Source organism: Scophthalmus maximus, chromosome 19 (assembly GCF_022379125.1).
Source record: "Scophthalmus maximus strain ysfricsl-2021 chromosome 19, ASM2237912v1, whole genome shotgun sequence".
NCBI classification, from domain to species: Eukaryota; Metazoa; Chordata; class Actinopteri; order Pleuronectiformes; family Scophthalmidae; genus Scophthalmus; species Scophthalmus maximus.
The window spans coordinates 4204980-4225142 of NC_061533.1; the positions used below are offsets into that span (position 1 = coordinate 4204980).

The 20163-nt window shown below is 43.8% G+C and overlaps 2 protein-coding genes across 51 annotated transcripts in view; both read right to left on the reverse strand.

The window, feature by feature from the left end:
- camk2b1 (calcium/calmodulin-dependent protein kinase (CaM kinase) II beta 1) overlaps positions 1-15963 on the reverse strand; it is a 59476-nt gene extending 43513 nt beyond the window's left edge. For 9 of the 49 annotated variants that reach the window (XM_035639258.2, XM_035639271.2, XM_035639264.2 and 6 more), the window contains exons 1-5: positions 15548-15961; positions 10072-10166; positions 2396-2455; positions 1728-1782; positions 733-798 (exon numbers count right to left, since the gene is read on the reverse strand). In XM_035639258.2, coding sequence (XP_035495151.2) covers positions 733-798; positions 1728-1782; positions 2396-2455; positions 10072-10166; positions 15548-15609 — 338 coding nt within the window. In that variant the 5' untranslated portion in view covers positions 15610-15961. Of the gene's footprint in view, positions 1-732; positions 799-1727; positions 1783-2395; positions 2456-10071; positions 10167-15547 lie in introns of all 49 variants that reach the window. The other 40 variants (XM_035639261.2, XM_035639252.2, XM_047328960.1 and 37 more) reach the window with 12 other exon arrangements.
- A 1710-nt stretch (positions 15964-17673) lies between these two features.
- si:dkey-174n20.1 (uncharacterized protein LOC796174 homolog) lies at positions 17674-20153 on the reverse strand. Of its 2 annotated transcripts, XM_035640149.2 has the most exons (5): positions 19972-20153; positions 19721-19787; positions 19226-19468; positions 18254-18556; positions 17674-18125 (listed from the first exon to the last, which is right to left on the reverse strand). In XM_035640149.2, exons 2-5 carry the CDS (start codon positions 19782-19784, stop codon positions 17866-17868), a joined length of 870 nt encoding a protein of 289 aa, XP_035496042.1. In that variant the 5' UTR covers positions 19785-19787; positions 19972-20153; the 3' UTR covers positions 17674-17865. The 2 variants fall into 2 exon arrangements, with proteins under 2 accessions (XP_035496042.1, XP_035496041.1); XM_035640148.2 differs by having other exon boundaries at positions 19721-20153.
- Between the last annotated feature and the right edge of the window lie 10 nt (positions 20154-20163).

The window sequence follows — 20163 nt, forward strand, 5'->3', positions numbered from 1 at the left end:
ACCCGTTTTCCTTGTGCCGCTCGCCGGGGTGTGTTTCGCACTTGCAGTTATCACTTGGCCATTTATTACAAACAAAACTCGTTGATGGCAAAAAGTTGCATCTTCACCCACGTTCATCGTCAATTTTAACCTAAATTGGGCTTTTTATCGCCTAAAGGGGCCCAAACCTGACTGTAAAGCAGGTTTTTTTAAAAAAAAAAACCTGATTAGGTCAAGAGAAAAATCCATATTGGTCAAACCTTGGAATGGACATAAAGTTATCTCCTGTGTCAGTGTGAGAGGGGAAGTACTGTGGCATTGATGTGAAAGGAAGAAGCAAAGGGCAGAGGATGAGGGGTGAAAAAGAAGAGTTGTGAATGTTGTAGTACGGCGATGAAAAGAGAAGGTCAAGTTGGTGAAATTAGGAAAACGGCTATCGGGAGAGAGGAGAAGAAGCGGAAAAACAAATGTGAAAAGAAAAAAGATAAGAGGAAAAAGATCTGTAGGAGAAATGAGCAAAGAATGAGGAAACATGCGGCGAAAAGTACAGAGGACAGCGGGAATGCAAAAAAGGTAAAGGAGGAAAGAGAGGAGAAGATAAAAAAGAGGAGTAGAATAATAGAGAGTCATAAAGAAAAAGAAAGAAAGAAGTACAAACAACTAAAACAAGACAACAGACAAGAGAAAAGACAACAGAGGACACAGGGCCAATTGGAGGACGAGGAGAACAGGAAGGAGGGCTGCGTTTCCTACCTGGCGTCGGCCTCGCTGTAATACTCTCTGGCTACGATGTCCTCAAACAGTTCACCTCCGGTCACCCTGTGAGCACACACCAACACACACACACACACACACACACACACGCACGCACACACGCACGCACGCATGCACGCGCACACACACACACACAAGCACGTTTAGTAAAAGTGGAATAGTTGGTTCGGAAGGGGTTGGGTGTAAAGTCTACAAAACAACGAGTTCATCTTCATCTCGTGTCCCCCCCCATCTTTCCTTCCACCCCCTCCCCACAACACCGTTACCATGGGAACTAGAGGGAATTGCAGAGAGATGGATGTGGAGTGCGTGGGCGGTGGTGGTGTTGGGGGGAGCAAATATAGGAGAGAGTTATGTAATTGTATGTGTAGGGAGGGGAGTAAAGAAGAGAAGAGGGGAGAGGAAAGGGGGAGAGGAAGGGAGAGAAGAGAAGAGAAGAGAGGAGGGGAGTGGAGTGGAGAAGAGAAGAGGGGAGAGGAAAGGGGAGAGGAAACGGGAGAGAAGAGGAGAGGAGAGAGGAGGGCAGAGGAGAGGAGAAGCAAGGAGAGGAGAGGTGAGGAGAGGTGAGGAGGAGAGAGGAGGAGAGAGGAGAGGAGAGGTGAGGAGAGGTGAGGAGGAGAGAGGAGGGCAGAGGAGAGGAGAGGTGAGGAGAGGTGAGATGAAGAGGAGAGAGGAGAGGCGAGGAGAGGTGAGGAGAGGTGAAGAGGAGAGAGGAGGGCAGAGGAGAGGAGAGGTGGAGAGAGGAGAGGAGAGGTGAGGAGAGATGAAGAGGAGAGAGGAGGGCAGAGGAGAGGAGAGGCGAGGAGGTGATAGGAGAGGAGAGGTGGAGAGAGGAGAGGAGAGGAAAAGCAAGGTGGGGAGGGGAGAGAAGCGATGAAAGGGGAGAGGAAATGGGAGAGGAGAGGAGAGAGGACAGGAGAGAAGAGGCGAGGAGAAGAGAGGAAATGGGAGGGGAGAGGAGGAGGATGACTTACAAGTCAAACAGGAGGTAGTGGAAGCCCTCCTCTGATATGCTGTCGTGGAGACGAACTGGAAGAGAAAGATTGAACAGATTGAGAGATGAGTTTCGTCTGTTTATCGTTTTTTTTTTTCATGCGTTCTTCATGCTATTTGCTGGAACCTGTAAACTATTTGATGGCATGAAGAAAAATCCACAAACCGTTCCTGAGTAACAATAACGATGCTAAGTGATTTTGTTTTTTCAAAGCAAAAGAAAGGAGAGGGAGAGGGAGTGTGTGTGGGGGGTAGAAGCCACAGGGAGTCGTGATAATTGAGTCTTACATCATATAATGTATATGTACAGTATGGTAGGGGGTTCTGGCAGTAGTGGGATCTAACCAATCACAGAAATAGATGGATATCAAGCTAAATATGTGAATTACACTCACTGAATATTGCTACTTTTACATATCTCATTATTTGATTTTTTTCATACTTTTATGGCAATAACTTCATAAATCACTGTGATATCCAGTATCTTTCTAGGTGCTTGCAATTGCAAAACTTTTTTTTTTTTTTTTTAAGTCAGTGGAAATGCATTTATTATGTGACAGGAAGCAAATAAACCAACTCAGGAGTTGAACTTTGTGAAACGGGGGCTGGTGGAAAAGAGGAGCAAAGATAGAGAAGGGCGTTTCCTCACCGATGTTGGGGTGTTTCAACAGGCGGCAGATCCGAGCCTCTCGTTCCAGCTTCTGGTGATCTGAAGGGTGATGGAGACAAGAGAGAAAGAAAAATAATGAGGAGCTATTCTTGAAATCTTGAAATACACAGTTTCTTTATGACAAAATGTTGTAGGAAGCCGCCTCATTTGTCTGCGATAAGACACACACACTGACAGAGTGTTGTACGTACAGCAGATACACCCAGTTGCTGTGAATCTAAAATAGCAGATTTGTGGTGCATCTCCAGGTTTTGACTCGACCACCAGTGTGGTAGAGCCTCTTCCCCGATTGGATGAATAGACGATCAGATTCAAGGGTTTTAAAGTTAATTCAACACGTCTACCGAGACGATTGTTGGAGAGTTAAACGTGGGCGGCAGAAATCAACAAATGTATGACCAGAACAAGGCACAGGTTTTTGCCAGTCTTTCAACCTTTCATAATGTCATAATAGTCACTGTGCTATTTCAATCTCAAAAAGATTTCCCCCCCCTAAATCCAGATGAAGGAAAATAGACTTGAAGAGTAAAAAAAGAATACACGGATACGAAACGTGAGCAGCCTGTGTGGACAGCTGGATAAAACGCGCATTTCATTTTGACATCCATGTTAATTAACTGGTACGTATCATATTCCTCCCGCGTTAGCTGGTGCATTGCTGCTGATAAATACTATGTATCTACAAAAGTAGATACAAAGTTTTGTTTTTCCAAAATTCACACTGTTCAACTTCTTTCAACTTCTTTCATCTTCTTTCTCTCATACGGTACCAAAATATATATTTGACAGGTTATGCTATAAAAACTATTTTCTCTAACTCATTCAAGTGGACTCGTGGTTAAATGTTGATGTCTTCATTAACCATGACGTAACCTTGAAGGGAATTAACAGATTGCCAAAACAACTTTATTCTAATATTCTCTACGAACATGGAATTATTGTTTATCAAGCAAGCATCCCTCCGAGTCCACACACACACACACACACACACACACACACACACACACACACACTGGAGGGGGGCGGTGGACCACCCTGTATGTGTCGGCCTTTCAGAAACACGTGGAAATGCACATGTTCACCCCACACCCGCATGTATCCAAGTAGCATGGGCTTAAAAAAAAACACACACACACACACACACACACACACACACGAACTTGCGCCGGCACTGAGGAGTTGACAGTGAAGTGTAAGCCCAGTGATTATAGTCTTAGAAGATGAGAGGAGCGAGGCGGAGAAACGAGTGGAGGAGCGTTGAAGCGGGCGACAGGGGAGGAGCGGAAAAAGAAAAAAAAATGCAAGGGGGCGATTAACATAGACGAAGCCGATGTCGTTGTCTTCCTGTTGCTGTTGTTCCGGCACCTGCTACTTGTTTAAATTACTCCGTTTTCAGACACTCACTGAATAGGACATGTGGTGGTCATCATCATTATCATCATCATCATCTCCACAAAGCACGGCCACGCTTTCACAAACGCCGCGCAACGAAGTTATCCACTGTACTTCAGCCAATGGTGGAAAACATGCCGCGAGCATTGCGCATCGCATTTCACTCCGCCGGTGGCATCTGCTGACATCACTCCGCGAGCGCAGAACTGGCTCAGAGCGAGAGCTGCGGTTCGTCTTGGCTTAGTCCAACAGATGGCCAGACTGAGACTTTGTCATCGACACATGTCCTTGTGGTGACTGTCTCTCTAAAGGCTCAAGTGGAAATCATTTGTTTTGCGAGATGTGACGGTAAAAGCCTTTTAACGGCTTGAATCCATAACATCCATTGTAGGAGGTAAGCGGTCGTCTTGATCCTTTGCTGACAGACATTTGGTCATAAATAAGTGTGGACTCTACAGGTAAAAATTGTCTATACACACAAATACATTTATGTAAGTCAGGATTGGAAACACCGTATCAGTCAGGGAGCACTTGCATTGGGATTTACAGCTGGAGATGACTGGAGATGAGATAAACAGCCTCATCTGTAACAACAAAACGTCTCTATTCACATCCTTTGGCTGGCTGGGTCAATGGCAGATAAACCTACGGCCAACACTGTGAAAGACAGATGACCTGGCGATGGCCGACCATTCACACAAGGTTCTGTAATGGCTGGCGGGGGGGGGTCAGAGGTCAGAGTTGGGGGGTTGGGCAGTGATGGCATTGGATGAATTGTCAAGATTGGTCTCCAGGGCTTCGTGGTCTTATCTGACATTGCCACAGCCATAGTTCTGAATACTGATAGACAGCTAATCAGAAAGCTAATTGGCTAATCGACAGCGTTTGAAATAAAAATAAAATGGGTTTATGTTCGACTGGATGGACGGTACAAGGAAGGACGGACTGTGGCTGGGTTGGCCAAATAAATGGACAGGCCCCATTTGTTTAAAAGAGATTCTTTCAAATGTAGACACTGTTTCTTTTTTATTTTTGGATGGCAAAACACATTTGGAATAAAAAAAAAAACCAAACCTGCATGGTGTGTTGCTTACTGTAATTGATTTACTGTCTGCGGCCGCCGGCGTGTAGCAGCGGTAATGCGACATGTCGAAGCAGTCAGATACCAAAACCCAGTGTTTCCGAAGCAGCATGGTAAATAAGAAATGAGAGGAGATGGCGGGGGGGGGGGGGGAGCAAGGAGGATGAGGACTGGTCCTGAGGGGAATGAGAAGAGGAGAAAGTGGGGGGAAGAAGAAGAAGGGAAAAGAAAGAGGACAAGCAGGAGGAGATGGGCGGCGGAGAAGAGAGTATAGAAGCACTGAGCGGCGTTCACTGAGCGAGATAACACAAGGACAGTGTGGTGGAGAGGATTGAATACAGGTCAATCGCCACCAGTGAGGATTGAAGTCCCAAGGAGGGCAGGAGGAGTAGAAAAGACAGCCCCCAAAGACGGACAGATATAACCACTGTCCAGAACATTGGGCACGCAGCACGAGCAGGACTCTCGTCAGCTGGGAAATGTTGGCTGGAAAACGGCACAGTGGTCAGGGGAGGTCGGGGAGCGACAGTCATGTTTAAAGTCCCCCTCCACTCAAAAAAAGTGTTTTCCTTCTGTTCCAGTCCTCTAAAATGTCTGACATTGACTATAGGGACTTGTATCTGAGCACATTCTCTCACTATAGAGGTGTTTTCACATTCCTCTCCTGGAGGAGGAGATTTCTGTGCCGCTTCTCTGCAATTTGGAATTCAAACGAATCCTGGGCAAAGCCAGGTTTCGGTACGTCACAAATACAGAAAACCAATCGCTTGTCGAATACGCAAATGTGAGGCAGAGAAACCTGGAAACTTCCAGTGCAGCAGAGGCAGCGCATCCACGAGAGGACGGCAGGCGTGTCAGCAGACGGTTAGCGTTAGCATGAGCAGTTAGCATCCACGAGAGGACGACAGGTGTGCCAGCAGACGTTAGCATTAGCATGAGCATTTAGCATCCTCGAGAGGACGGCAGGTGTGTCAGCAGACAGTTAGCGTTAGCATTAGCAGTTGGTGAGGGTTTTATTGCTGAATCTCGCTGATGTTGCCTCTAGCCGTCTTGTTGCGCACATTGTTCCACCGGTCAACATAGCGCAAGCAGCTGTGGTGGGCGGGGCCTGTGTTATTTGCATATCATGAATATTCATTGTCTCCGATTCCCAATGAGGGAGAGAGAGTGGATGGTTTCCAGCCCCATTTCAGAGTGTTTTATAAAAACTTATTTGGGGGTTAACAATGTTAAACACAATATTAGGCACAGCATATTATTTTTATATACTGTAAAACGTGACTGGAGGGGATCTTAAAAGGTTATTAATGTGCACTCGCATGAGGTGACCACATCTGTCCTGGTTATTTGACTTGAACTGAGCTGACTCGCCCCGAAAGCAGGTCAGTCCATCGCTACTGCATTGCAGGTGAATCTCTCACACACAACACACACACACACACACACACACACACACACACACACACACACACACACACACACACACACACACACACACACACACACACACACACACACACACACACACACACACACACACACACACACACACACACCTCTATAGTCAAGCACAACCACTCTCCGTCATTGGTGAATTGCAAGGCCGTATATCCAACCTCTGCCAAGAGATCAATGCCAATAAACAAACATCTGTGATTGGCCGGAAGCCTTGCCCGACAGACCCCGCCCTACATTTTCCTGCAGACCCGTTGGATTGCCAGGAACCGTTGGAACGGCTGCTGGAGTGGGTGAGGACGGTCACGTGTGCTGATCTACAATCCCCATTGTAAACTCCTGTACTTCCTCACATTCGTCGGCGCAACCACGGGCTCCGAGCCACGTTTATTATTCACAACGTTGAAATATCATAACCCAAGTGCTACTGTGTGACTTTTGACTCGGTGAGTCACCGCGGCGCCTCGTATCTAGACTACAATAAAGCGATCATTGGTCTTTTTTCTTTTTATAACCAATAAAGTGTGTGTGTGTGTGTATGTGTGTGTGTGTGTTTGTCAAAGAGAGAGAGAGAGAGAGAGAGAGAGAGAGAGAGAGAGAGAGTCAGATGAGAGTCCCATGCTGAAGGCATGTAGGCGTACAGGCGCATGGCCCTCAGCTGCCAAGTGCCTGGGGTGCCTTCTCTCACATGACCCCTCCCTCCTCTCTGCTACCATCTCCATCTGCCAGCACTAAACGAGCGCTCCTCTCTCTCGAGTCGCTGCAGCCGAGGGGGCCTTCGACGCTCACGCGCCGACCTTTACCTGCAGCCAGCCAGCCAGATATCGCCACATCAAAACGACCCCCAAAACCGAATCCCACTTTCAGAGAAGCATAGCGTCAAGTGGTCACGACGGCCATGAAACCCGGCGGTGGCAGCCCATGTTAGATAGGTCATGGAGCTATATATAGGACCCGGGGCAGAAAGTAGCATGCAGTGGGCTCTGCCGTTTCACAGAACATGGCTCATCCATTAGTGAGGAGCGCAGCGCACAAGCCTCCTCGCGCACCAGCCAGTCGGGTCAGATCGGTCCTCCTATCAAATGTTGACGCAGGGAGATTGTGCTGCGGCTCTGAAATCTGATGGGAAGCTGCAAGCAGCTGGACTGAAATGTATAGGTCCAACGATAGCACAAACTACAGATGATTTATTTATTCTGTGTGTGTGTGTGTGTGTGTGTGTGTGTTCAGGTCTCATCAAGCCAATCTCAGGGATTAACTGTTAACCTCCTGCTTATAGCGGCAGGATAATCCAAGATGAGTTTAATCTCATCCAAAGGCTGGCTGCACTGTCGTAGTGGAAATGTGACAAGAGTGACACAACTGCTGCCAAGTGTAACGGGACAAAGCCCCTGATTTACAATGTCCATTAAGCAGATGGTTGCTTTCCATCTTTTTTTTTTATCAAATTTTTATTTTTTATTTCACTATCTGATTTGATAGAAACAAAACATTATGGTATAATCTCTTCCTGTCGTACTTTTTTTTCCGTTGCACAAATAAAAGCTTAACGAATCATGTTGAAAATAAGTTGAGCATTTCACTTTTGGTTAAAAAAAGCTGAAAAATACCAGTGTATACGTCTCCTCTATATAAACCTTTGAACGACAAAAAAATATTAAATAAATCAGAAAAAACTTACTTTTTTTCCCACTTTAAAATGCATTATTCATTTTTCCACAATGTCTCGCTGGAAAAGCTATATGCTGAAATTTAATGTTGCTATAAACATCGTCTAATTTATTTATCAACGGTTTAAAAGTGTCTGGACGCTGAGGGAGAAGAAGAGAACAAACTTCGAACAAACATACTGTCTAATATTATAGGGCTGTAAGCAACCAAATGAAAAATATTATCATCCACTGAAATTGAACCAACTATTCAACCAATCACTGATCTCCACCTAAGTAGCCTAAATTAATCATTGGTACACTGCTTACTGGGTCATTTTAACCCCATATTTACACAAAAACTTATTGAAATATTAAAATTCTGATGTTTTCAGAAGTGTTAGGTGCAAAGTTGAAGTGAGCGTCCGAACACAGACAAGTTCACTCACCGTTCTTTAAGATGAGATTGGTTGTGTAGAAGTTTATATATTCAACCTGCTGTTTACACCAAATTCTTTTTTAACCTAAATGCAACCACTACAGTTAGTTTCGAGCCGCCTCGGAATAAAACGTTCAGTAAACGTTAAAAATACGTGAGACCTAGTAGTGTCCATGAGGGGCTGCAACTAACAATTATTTTCATAATCAATTCGTTGTTTGGTCCATAAAATGTCATAATATGTCGTAAAATTTCGATCGTGTTTGCAAAACCCTCAGAGGATGTTTTGACAAAGGGGCGGATCCAGGATTCTCTCCCCCCCCCCACTTTCCTGGGAGATGGGGTGTTTTTTTTTACATTTGAATAGATTTTCCCATGAAATAATAAATAATTCCTGGATAAGGACGATTCCTGGATAAGGACAATATTCTTGGTTGATGATGCCCTCCGATAAATTCCTGTTACACAAACCACAAGCAGTGGCCGTGTGTATGTGTGTGTGTGTGTGTGTGTGTGTGTGTGTGTGTGTGTGTGTGTGTGTGTGTGTGTGTGTGTGTGTGAGCGTGGTGTCACCTGGCAGGGCCCCAGCAGTGGGGTCTCCAGTTACGAGGCTGCAGGGGCAGCAGGAGATTTAAAGAGACGACCAGTGTGGTGCTGGACTGGTCTTTGTGGCTTTCTAAAGAACTCAATATGCTTTTACAATACAATATAATGTAATATATCGAATTAAATGTGGGAGAAATTAAACAGTTCATTGTATTGACTCAAACCGTATGAACTAAAAAAAATGATTCATTAAAAAAAATCACTTCCACCATCTTTCTTTAGTCAACAACTATTTTCACCCTCCACCTTTTTTCGTTATCCATCACTTTTATAATGTCTATATAATGACGACAACAAAAGAAAGTTAAAGAAAAGAATGACAATTAGAACCAAATATCACATCGTCAAAACCCCCAAAACACACTTATGCTTTAGAAAAAATACTTTTTAAAACAAATAATTCTCAAAATTGTTTCTTATGAGGTTTTTTTTTCAGTAAATACTATTTCCTTTCGCTCATCTGCAGTGTCTGACGCAGGTCTAACTATGAAACCGCCATGTGAAACTCCATAAGCTTTATTCTTTTAATCTTTTTAGTCATTTTTTTTCTATGAATCTTTTGCTGATTTGGCCAGTTTCAGTCGTTAACTATTGCTCACTCTACCCGGGGAAGGCATCACTGCTGCCTACTGCCCTGCTGTCCGCCCCGTGTCACCCATGTGTCCCCATTTGAAAATGGGAATCAATCACGACGATGAGTGTAACTCAGAAATGCAGCGGTGTGAAACCCTGGTATTCTAAAAAAAGAAGAAGAAAAAAGCCCACGTTTAGTATTGTAGTTTGATGGCCCGTCGTCACAGTGCAACTGCATTTTGACTTTTTAAAATTTCTGCCACGAGCTTGTTCCGTTTTGTCCTGCTTATTTCTCATACACAAGACCCCCCCCCCCCCGTGTGATAAAACAAACCTTTTTGTCCTACGCAGCACCATCTGAGTGCTGTTAGACATATCACTTATATAACCGTCTACACGGTAGGTGGAGCGGTGACCGCTGGGACAGAGGAACCATGGGAAAAAAAAACTCACTTATTACCTCTTGCAGATAACTTTTTGGTGTTGATTATTTTGGCGGCATACTCCTGTCCTGTGCACAGCTTAACACACCTGCGCACCACTGAAAAGGCTCCCCTGAAAAAAAAAAAACACAGAAAGAAAGGACATTTGTTGAGCTTCCACACAACTCTGTAAGTGGACGACTCTGTGTGACACACACACACACACACACACACACACTCACACACTCACACACTCACTCTGGGCTTCAGCTGCTTCGCTAATGAAGGTATTCATCACTGTTTAAGGGGGAAACTTATCATCAGCATCACGACAACGGGCTGGCGAAAAATATTTGCCGAGGAACATTTTCTGCACAGGCAGCATTTTTTGCCCCCAGGTCCGAGCGCAGAATAAGCCATGTGGCACTTTCTCACGTTTCAACAGTAACTGTAGCTTTATTTAAAAGACGGCGCTGCCGGGATCCTGTCTGCTTAATAGGCTCCCAGGAGGTTCCGCATGCACGGTCAGCAGATTTTATAAACATGCACACGCGTGTTGGGCGCGTGAGCGAGATCGCTCTAATGGGCTCGCACAAAAAAACACTAACCCAGAGTAAGTGTGAAAAAAAAAACCTGAGAACAAAGCATGAGGTCTCACCTGCCACTTCCAATAAAACTTAGCGTGTGACGACGCTGGAATCTGACTCCACAAATCATCATTTAAATTTTTGATAAAATTGTGAAATTCTGGATTATTTGGTCACAATTTCAACATATTAACGTTAAAAAAATTTGTATTGACCTTCGAGCTCTACGAGATTCTGAGATGCATCCACGGGCCACTCGGGTCCTCTGGCACGAGTCTTTCATTTGTCACCGTCTTTTAATACATTTCATCTAGTTGTATTTATTTTTTTCATTTGTGCACTTTGTTTTATTGGTTTTATTGCAACTTTTTTAGCACAAAAAAATATCAATATCTATTAAAGCTGCAACAGTTAAGAGATTAATCGATTAGTAATCGACTACTAAATTAATCGCCAACAATTTTGATAATCGATTAATCGGTTAAAGTAGTTTTTATGGGCAAATAGGTCAAAATTCTCTGATTTCAGCTTCTTAAGTGTGAATATTTTCTGGTTTCTTTGCTCCTCTGCCACAGTGAACTAAATATCTTTGGTGTGCGGACAGAACAAAACATCGTCTTGGGGTTTGGGAAACGCGATCCTCATTTTTCACCATTTTATGGACCAACAACTAATCAATTAATCGAGAAACTAATCGACAGATTAATTAATAGTGAAAATAATCGATTAGTTGCAGCCCTAATATCTATCTCCAAAATCGGCAGCAGACAAACGTCACGACGGCGAAATTATGTCCCGCTCTGACAGTGGCCCCACAGCGTTTTAGATAAATCTGCCACCAAAGGTCTCATCGCCAGCGTTGACGGTGAAAGGTCGACTGGAGCCACCGGTCTGCCTTCGCAACCAAGACTTTTACAGACGGCCGACGAGGTTTAGGGGTCAAAGGTGAAAAGTTGAGAGGCCGGCTGACCTCAGACTCGAGGCCCCTCTTTTATACAGAGATCCACAGTCAGACGTTTACTCTTTCACACTGAACCAAACGATGCTGCAGAGATTTTAGATACGAGCATCGTTCACAGCGTGTGTGTGTGTGTGTGTGTGTGTGTGTGTGTGTGTGTGTTTGTTTGTCCTGCCACTGTGGCTCGACATTTTTACACAGACATCGAGTCGGGTCTGTGCCGGCATTGAAGGAACAACCACGCCACCCATTCCCCAGAACAACGAGGCGTAATAAAGCCTCAGCTTTTTCCCGCCTTGAGCCGAAATGTCTCATCTCAGAGGTCGGCCATGCTCCGGTTGGTGTGTCGACCTCGAAATACGAACCAAACGCAAAAAAAACCCGGTGGTGCGTGGGCGACAGCGGCCACGCATGCACACAAACAAAAACGCCTGTGTCCCTGACACCGAACTCCACAGCTGTGCCTGGACAGTTCACACTCCCCCGAGGTGAGAGTCTATGTCATTGGGGCTAAATATGCTTTTAACACACATACACAGTTAAAACCGGTTAACAAGTCATGAATCAAAGTCTGCTTTCGGCAGCCAGCAAGTGGATGTGGGGAGATTTAAACAGGAGCCTGGATTGTTTATTGGAAAAAAATTGAAAAACACAACATTTGAACATACATCAGCCGGATAAGAAACATCTCAAGTGATAGAAACCTTTGACTTATTACTTTGGTCCCATCTGCGGAGGAGGCGGGGTTTAAGACCGGCATTGAAGCCAGCCAGCAGGGGGCGATTTATATCCTTTTTGATATATTTATTAATATCAAATTTTATTTGTTTTTACTAGCCCTCTCCATTTACATACTTACTAAAGGTTTTCTATTGAGAGTTTTAACTTGATAATAAATCAAGCAATTTTTTTTTTCCGGTATTCTGGGAGTAATATACACAAGACGGGTTGAAGGCACCAACACGCGCATACTTTTTTTTCCCAAATCGGTCAATGATTCCTAAAGTGTCATTATCAAACCTTTGTGACAAAGACGTGTAATTGAGGCTTGACATATTAGTTTAACCACGAACTTTATCAGAAATAACAATGAATTTATATACGTCAATTACAAACCAAATACATAGAAGTTATAACAAACATTCATTTTTACATAAAATGTAAAAACATAAATGCACATTTAAAGGCTCAAATCAGTTGGCCAATAATATCGGTCGGGCTTCTTAAAATATCGGCCGATACCGACGTGTCTGCGAAAGGCTAATATCGGCCGCTGATCCTATGACAAAAACCCTGACGTTTGACTCTTCATAACCTGCCGTTTGATGTGAATATGCGAGTGAGGAACTTTTGGGCAAACTTCACCACTGTGTTGTTAAAAAGTCAAGTCTTTAATTTATTTAAGTGTTTGGTTTGTCAATCAAACATTTACACGATTACCATATATTTCCATAAACAAAACAACAACAGCACTTTTTTTTTACACACTCAAAGTTCCTAAATTTGTGCCAACCTTGAATGGAGCCCAGAAATAAATACAACTCGTGCTGTTGCTCTGTTCTCCAGAACACGTTTGACTCCTCCTCGTTGGTGAACGGCTGAACGGTGGGGGGCCAATCAAGCGATCATAAATAAATATGCATGATAATCAAACGACAGCAGCATGACGCATGACATTCTGCAGCAGCAGTGTATACAACGTGCCCCTGATGAGGAGTGATTTCTCAGTCGACGCAGTTTTACTCCTCTGCTCCTGTTCTACGTACGGAATGACGATGAGGTTGCATTGAGGAGAATTAGTGGATCCGACTGACCTGTGTATTCATTTGTATCTCTTTTCTGCGATCGCTATAAATATGCTGCACTTTTTATGTGAGGCTCAAAATGTACTTTTTAAGTGGAATTTATGAACTCATTTTGTCTTTCGTGTCTTTTGTTCGTTTATCAAGAATAACAGAAAAGACGAACAATCAAATGCATTTTTTTCCTATGTCCTACGGCACATTACTTTTTGGTGGCATAATTACAAACACAATGATTGTGAAATTAGAGCCGGACCGATATGGAATTTTGGGGGCGGATGCCGGTATTAATATATATATATATATTTGTGTGTTTCCTTTTAAATTACGAAGGATACGGTTGTGGTTTCTAGAGCCCGACCGATATATCGGTTTGGCCAATAATATTGGCCGATATTAGCCCTTCACAGACATGTCGGTATCGGCCGATGTTCAGGGCCGGACCGATATTATTGGGCAACTGATATGAGCCCTTTAAATGTGCATTTTTGTTTTACATTTTATGTAAAATAAAGGTTTATTTTCTTAATTCAAGGTCTATTCATTTGGTTATATTTTAAATTTATAGTCATTTATGATCAAGTTTATGGTTAAAACTCAAGCCTCAATTACATTTCTTTGTCATAAAGGTTTGATAACAACATCTTAATCATAATATATAAATATTCATGTATATACATTAGGCCTGCAACTAACAATTATTTACATCATCGATTCATTTTTATTTCTCGAGTAATCGACTAGTTGTTTGGTCCATAAAATGTCATAAAATAGTGAAAAATGTCGATCGTGTTTCCCAAACTACAATATGATGTTTTGTTTTGTCCACAGTAGCAAAGATATTAAGTTCACTGTCACAGAGGAGCAAAGAAACCAGAAAATATTCCCATTTAAGAAGCTGAAATCAAAGAAATTTTGACCATTATTATCAAAATAGTTGGTGAATAATTTAGTAATCGATTACTTATCGACTAACTGCTGCAGCTCTAATATATATATATAAAAATATACATATCGGCCAGTGTATCAGTATCGGGAATGTTGTACTCCATTATATCGATATCAGCATCGGCCCCCAAAAATCAATATCGGTCGGGCTCTGGTGGTGTCTATTGAAGTCACTGTGAGCATGTGCTGCTGATATGGCTTCATGAACGGGAGTCGGACTGGAGTTGCCTGGTCGCCAGAGCGGAATGTCTTTATCTCGTGTGATCTGCCACCACAACGCAGCAAAAGAGCCACATGAGCAGGGAACGAGAGTCGTCACATGCAGTTCAGCTGCTAAAACTATATTTGTGTTGATGCAGATGGCATGAATTCATAACTTTAAATGAGAGAGAATAGAGAGGAGAGGGGGGGTGTTCGAGCAGATCTTTGTTTTCCAGCTTTGCAGGAGACAATCAATGAATCAGATCACACCGCACACAAGACTTCAAATATTCAAGCACATTCTCCCTACCTGAGGATATGAATTATTCCTCTCTAACGAGCATGAGGGCGATAACAAGAGACTGGTAGAAGACTGATCCCTACTATAAGAGCATTGGTTAGATGTTTACACCACAGGGAAATTGACCTATCTGCTTGAATATTGTTTCACTCATAAATTGAAGAAATTGATGATCGTGGGGGGCGGAAAGCACATGGTCTTATTGATATATTAATTTTGCGCTGGAGAGATGTTCATCTTTTTTTTTTACAGCAAAAACAAAAAGTCAGAGCTGCCATATACTTCTAAAGTAAACAAAATAATAATCCAATAAACTTTTTTTGGGGGGAATTTCAAAATAAAGGTGTGTGTGGGGGGGGGTAAAGTACAGTTTGTCTTATTATGTCATATGCCGTAAATGCATATGGCATAATATTTCAATAACTGTAATAAACATGACGAGAGAGAGACAGTGAGAGACAGCGAGAGAGAGAGAGAGAGAGAGAGAGAGAGAGAGAGAGAGAGCAGCGTATTTTGAGAGCTGTCATCCCGAAAAAGCAACACACACACACACACACGCACGCGCGCGCACACACACACACACACACACACACAGCTAGCCTCGGCTCTGCACTGCCTTCTGGAAACCAGCCTTCCACACACACACACACACACACACACACACACACACACACAACAACAACAACAACAACAACAACAACAACAGCTGATACTCACTTGCCCAGCTCCTCGTACAGCTGGTACTCGTCTGTGAATCGCGTACAGGTTGTAGTGGCCATGTCTGGGTCTTCTTCTCCTTATTCACTCAGCTCGCAGAGGAGGAAAAAGAAGAGAGAGAAACAAGCGAAAAACAAATGAGGGCTTTTTGTTTGTTCGTTTCAAAAGTGCAGCTCCGCCCCGCAGCTGGACGGCCGTTGGAGCGGTGAAATGCCCACAAGCAGGCGCTCGGAGTGACGGGAGGGGTTCGATGTGGACGGACGAAGCGACCAGGATGGGTGGGTCGGCGAGTGTCCTCCTCCTTCTCTCTCTCTCTCTCTCTCTCTCCGTCTCTCTCTCTCTCTCTCTCTCTCTCTCTCTCTCTCTCTCTCTCTCTCCACTATCTGACAGCTACCGCGCTCGGCCGACCCGTTAACAAGCCACCGGAGCAGAGGGGAAGCCACTTCCGGCAACGACTTCCGCAATAAAACCCCGCTTTTTCTTCTTCTTCTTCTTCGTCTTCTTCTTCGTCTTCTTCTTTTTTTTAAAAAAAAATATATATATATATATATATATATATATATATATATATTAAAGAGGCAACAGACAAACGTCGTCGCGCCCCCCAGCGGTTCCGGGTGGTATTATTCACCCCACCACAACCCGGAACCCACACACAAGTACTTTACTGTGGTTTTATTTATTTGTTATTTTTTGACCCTTGTTTAACGTATCTTTATGTGCCTTGAACATTTTGTAAGGTTTATTATTAAGATCTTGATAACAAATATTCTGTATATGATCTTTGTTCAATAAAAAAAAGATTTAAAAATTTAAAAAGAGTCCCCTGGGCTTCCTGAACACAAAACCCCCCCAAAAAAACTATGGTTAAAGCTACAGTGTGTCATATTAAAGGGATGGTTCAGTGATTGTGAAGTGGGGTTGTGTGCATAGTTCATGTGTTACCTCATGGAGATGGTGATCAGCGATGTCATTAAACGGTAGTTTGGAGGAGAAATGGAAGTAGCTTAACTCCCAGTCCCACTGAGTCCCGCCCTTGGGCCCTGGGTAGTCTGTCCCCTCCACACCGCTACACCCATGAGCAAGACCACAAATACACACACACATATTTATATATATACAGTTGACAGGGATTATTTTTTATTTCATACTTTTTTTTTTAAAGCGACAAACTTGCACTTTATTTTGAAGGCAAACACATTATACTAATCACAAATCGTCTCGTACTGTGCTGCGAAATTCCTCCAACTTGACCAGACCGTTTGATTTGGGTTGGGAGAGCGTCTCTCTGCCGCGCCCTGGTGGACAAAGAGAGGAACGAGCGACGCGATCGAACACACCTCCCGTCCTGCACGGTGCCTTATCTCCAAATAGGGGCAAATATGAGAGAGAGACGAGAGAGAGAGAGAGAGAAAAAACGCGCCGCCATGTGCGAAGTGAATGCGCCTGGAGAGTTTCATTTGGACCAGGAGACTCGTTTAACACACTTTTATCTGTCACATTGACCCTGCACTTCATTTTAGAAAAGACATTGAAATTTCCAAGACATCCCAGCAGCAACAGACTATGCTTGTTGGGCTGTGGAGAGACACACGCCACTATACAGTGGTATTATAAAAAAATATATTAGTTATTATGAGTTACATTGCATGTTAACTGCCGTGTTATTGCACAAAGACATGATGTAAAAGTACATGCCAGGGTCATAGCTGGTTGTAGGTATACTGAGACAACAGAACTCCAGTAGGACATGCGACTAACGATTATTTGCACTATCGATAAATCTGTCGATTATTTTCTCGATTAATCGATCAGCTGTCTGGTCCATGAAATTGTCATAAGATGTTTTGTTTTGTCCGCACACACACACACACACACAAAGATATTCAGTTTACTGTCACAGAGGAGCAAAGAAAGCAGAGCATATTCACATTTAAGAAGCTGAAATCAGATGATAATCATTAATTAGAAAACAATGATTTACTTTTTAGTGGGAAAAAACCCCGCTGGCTGTGATTGTGTCGCTGCTTTTCAATTCCCAGGATAAACCGTGAATTTCATACTTTTTGTGTATAACAGGTTTTTCGGAAATAATCACCCGAGTGTATGAAGGAAAAAAATCAAAACTCTGTAAACCTTTTTATTTGTGCATAGAAAAACGGATAATCCACAATATAATTACATCTTAAAATACCCGAGCACCTAAAGGGAACAATAAACCTTTGCATCTGCATTATAAATAACAAAAAAATAATATGAATAAATATGACATTTTAAATAAATAAAACACAAAGCACCAGTCTCCCCGGCGTCTACCATCAAACCAGTTTCACCAGTCTCTCACTGGCCTCCCACAATTTCTTGGCGACGCCGGCGTCTCGGGCGAACGGTCGCAGGGTGGAGGGCCGGCAGTCCACGAAGTAGCCCCCGCTGTGTTTGGCCGCCTCGTCCGACACGGCGCAGTAGACGACCGTCTGCGCTCCGACCTCGCACGGCACGAAGAACATCCACATGATCACCTGCGTCAGCATCCGGAACAGGAAGGAGTAGTGGCACGTCCAGTCGCTTTGGACGAAACCTGAAATGTCAGAATATAATTATAAAAATTGCTTTTCATACTTTCCCACTTTGAAAGATGATGTCTTTTTTCAAATGTCTTACTGAGAGACTGAGATTTTAATTTACAAGTCTCGTTAGTTCTCCTACCAGGGTGCACAGCGTAGGTGGTCACATCTTTGCCCTCCGCGACGCGGGCCAGCTCCTGGCTGAAGTAGATGTTGGCCAGCTTGCTGCGGCAGTAGGTGAAGAAGGGCAGCAGGTTGTAGTTGAGGTCCTGGAAGTCCAGCTTCTGGTACTTGTAGGTGGAGCACGTGAGGGTGAGCACGCGGCTGGGGGCGCACTCCTTCAGGCGGGACAGGAGCAGATTGGTGAGCAGGAAGTGGCCCAGGTGGTTGACGCCGAAGCACATGCTGAAGCCGTCGTCCGTCCAGTCGAGGACACTGGGCATGGCTGACGGAGCACAGCGGAGGGGGGAGGAGAAAAAGGTCAGAACAATGATAATAAAGTGTCCAACCAACAACAGGCTTATCCTTTTGTTTTGTTAAATATCGTCGTAATCAGAAATGTACGGTGTCGATGGTTACGTATGTTAAAAGTTAAAAAACAGCAACACGCGTTCAATCATAATCATCATTTAATCTTAAATCTTGAGGTTATTTAATGTCAAAGGCCACTAAACTGGCCTTTTCTGGTTTCCTTGCTCCTGTATGACAGTAAACTAAATAACTTTTGTGTATTGACAAAACTAAGCTTCATTTTTCGGCATTTTATGGACAAAACAACTAATCGCTTAATCGAGAGAGTAATCGGCAGATTAATAGATAGTTGCAGCCCTACTTGATTCAAACAAGAGGAAAAACTCCCTACAACTTGTTAAGCATTGTTAACACCTTGCGAACCAAACTTCTAGACTATGGAGTCGAAGGAACACATTTCCTCTGCTTGTATGTACGAATGAATCGTGTGGAGAATGTGTTTTTAACAAGTGGCACCTTACGGCGAGTAGCACTCCGAAATCCGTTGTACGTGTTTTAATGGTACAATGACAATAAAGGCCTTCTATTCTGTTCTTTATTCCTTCGGTGGTATTGTTTGACGTGTTCTTCGACCGCCCCTCACCCGCATTGTTGACCAGGACGTCCAGCCGCTTCTCCCTCTGGAGGAAGCTCTTGCAGAATTCCCGAACGGAGCGCAGGTTGGCCAGGTCCAGCTCCATGTGGAGGACGTTGAGACTGTGACTCCTGGACTTGATCTCCCTCACGGCCTTCTCCGCCCTGTCCGGGTCCCTGCAGGCGATGATGACACGGGCGCCCCTCATCGCCAGGGCAACCGCTGCCTCCTTGCCAACGCCGGAATTCCCACCTGCAGTGGACAGGAAAAAAAAGAAAAGAGACATAGAAACATGTGTTTGTTAATGCATGTGAGGCCAAATAACGCGAAGAGTGACACACCTTTAATAATTTGATATAAATTGTTATGTAAAGCATCAGGCTGTTTGGTGTACAGCTTCTTTTTTTTTAAACAGCTGTTGAAACCACACTCATCTCCACTCGCAAACTTAGGTTAGCTCCTGGGATGAAGAGGAAACAAGGAAGAGACGTGCTCATTATTTACCTGTGATCAGAACTGTTTTGCCATCAAGTCTCTTCAGGTCGGTGCAGTACCTCCTCTTCTTCATGCACTTCAGAATGAAAAAAGAAACCAAAGACGCGATGATGGTGTAGAGTAAATACATCTCCCCCCGTGAGTACGACCACCTGAGAGCCAACAGCTGTGTGCGTGTGTTAGCCCCGGAGCTAACGTCAGCTAGCTTGTTAGCTTGTTAGCTTGCTAGCTCACTAAGGATAACGTATGTTTATTTCTACCCCCGATATTCGTCCATTACGGTTCTCGTCGCGTTGAACTTGGCGGAGATGATATCCAGACTAGACAGAATGAAAGATATTTATTTGAATAGGTCATAATATAGATTTACTTTAGCTCGTCAATTCATTCTTGGCCAGATGTTAAAGCTAGCTACATGAAGTGCGCATGCGCCGAATAGACAATCTCACGTT

Bases quoted from the DNA above. Each gene is read 5' to 3' on its own strand.
- si:dkey-174n20.1 (XM_035640148.2), bottom strand. From the start codon at position 19,841: ATGTATTTACTCTACACCATCATCGCGTCTTTGGTTTCTTTTTTCATT. The intron at 19,469-19,720 runs GTAAATAATGAG...TGTCCACTGCAG, and splicing joins CAAAACAGTTCTGATCACAG to GTGGGAATTCCGGCGTTGGC. The intron at 18,557-19,225 runs GTGAGGGGCGGT...GTGCTCCGTCAG, and splicing joins CGTCCTGGTCAACAATGCGG to CCATGCCCAGTGTCCTCGAC.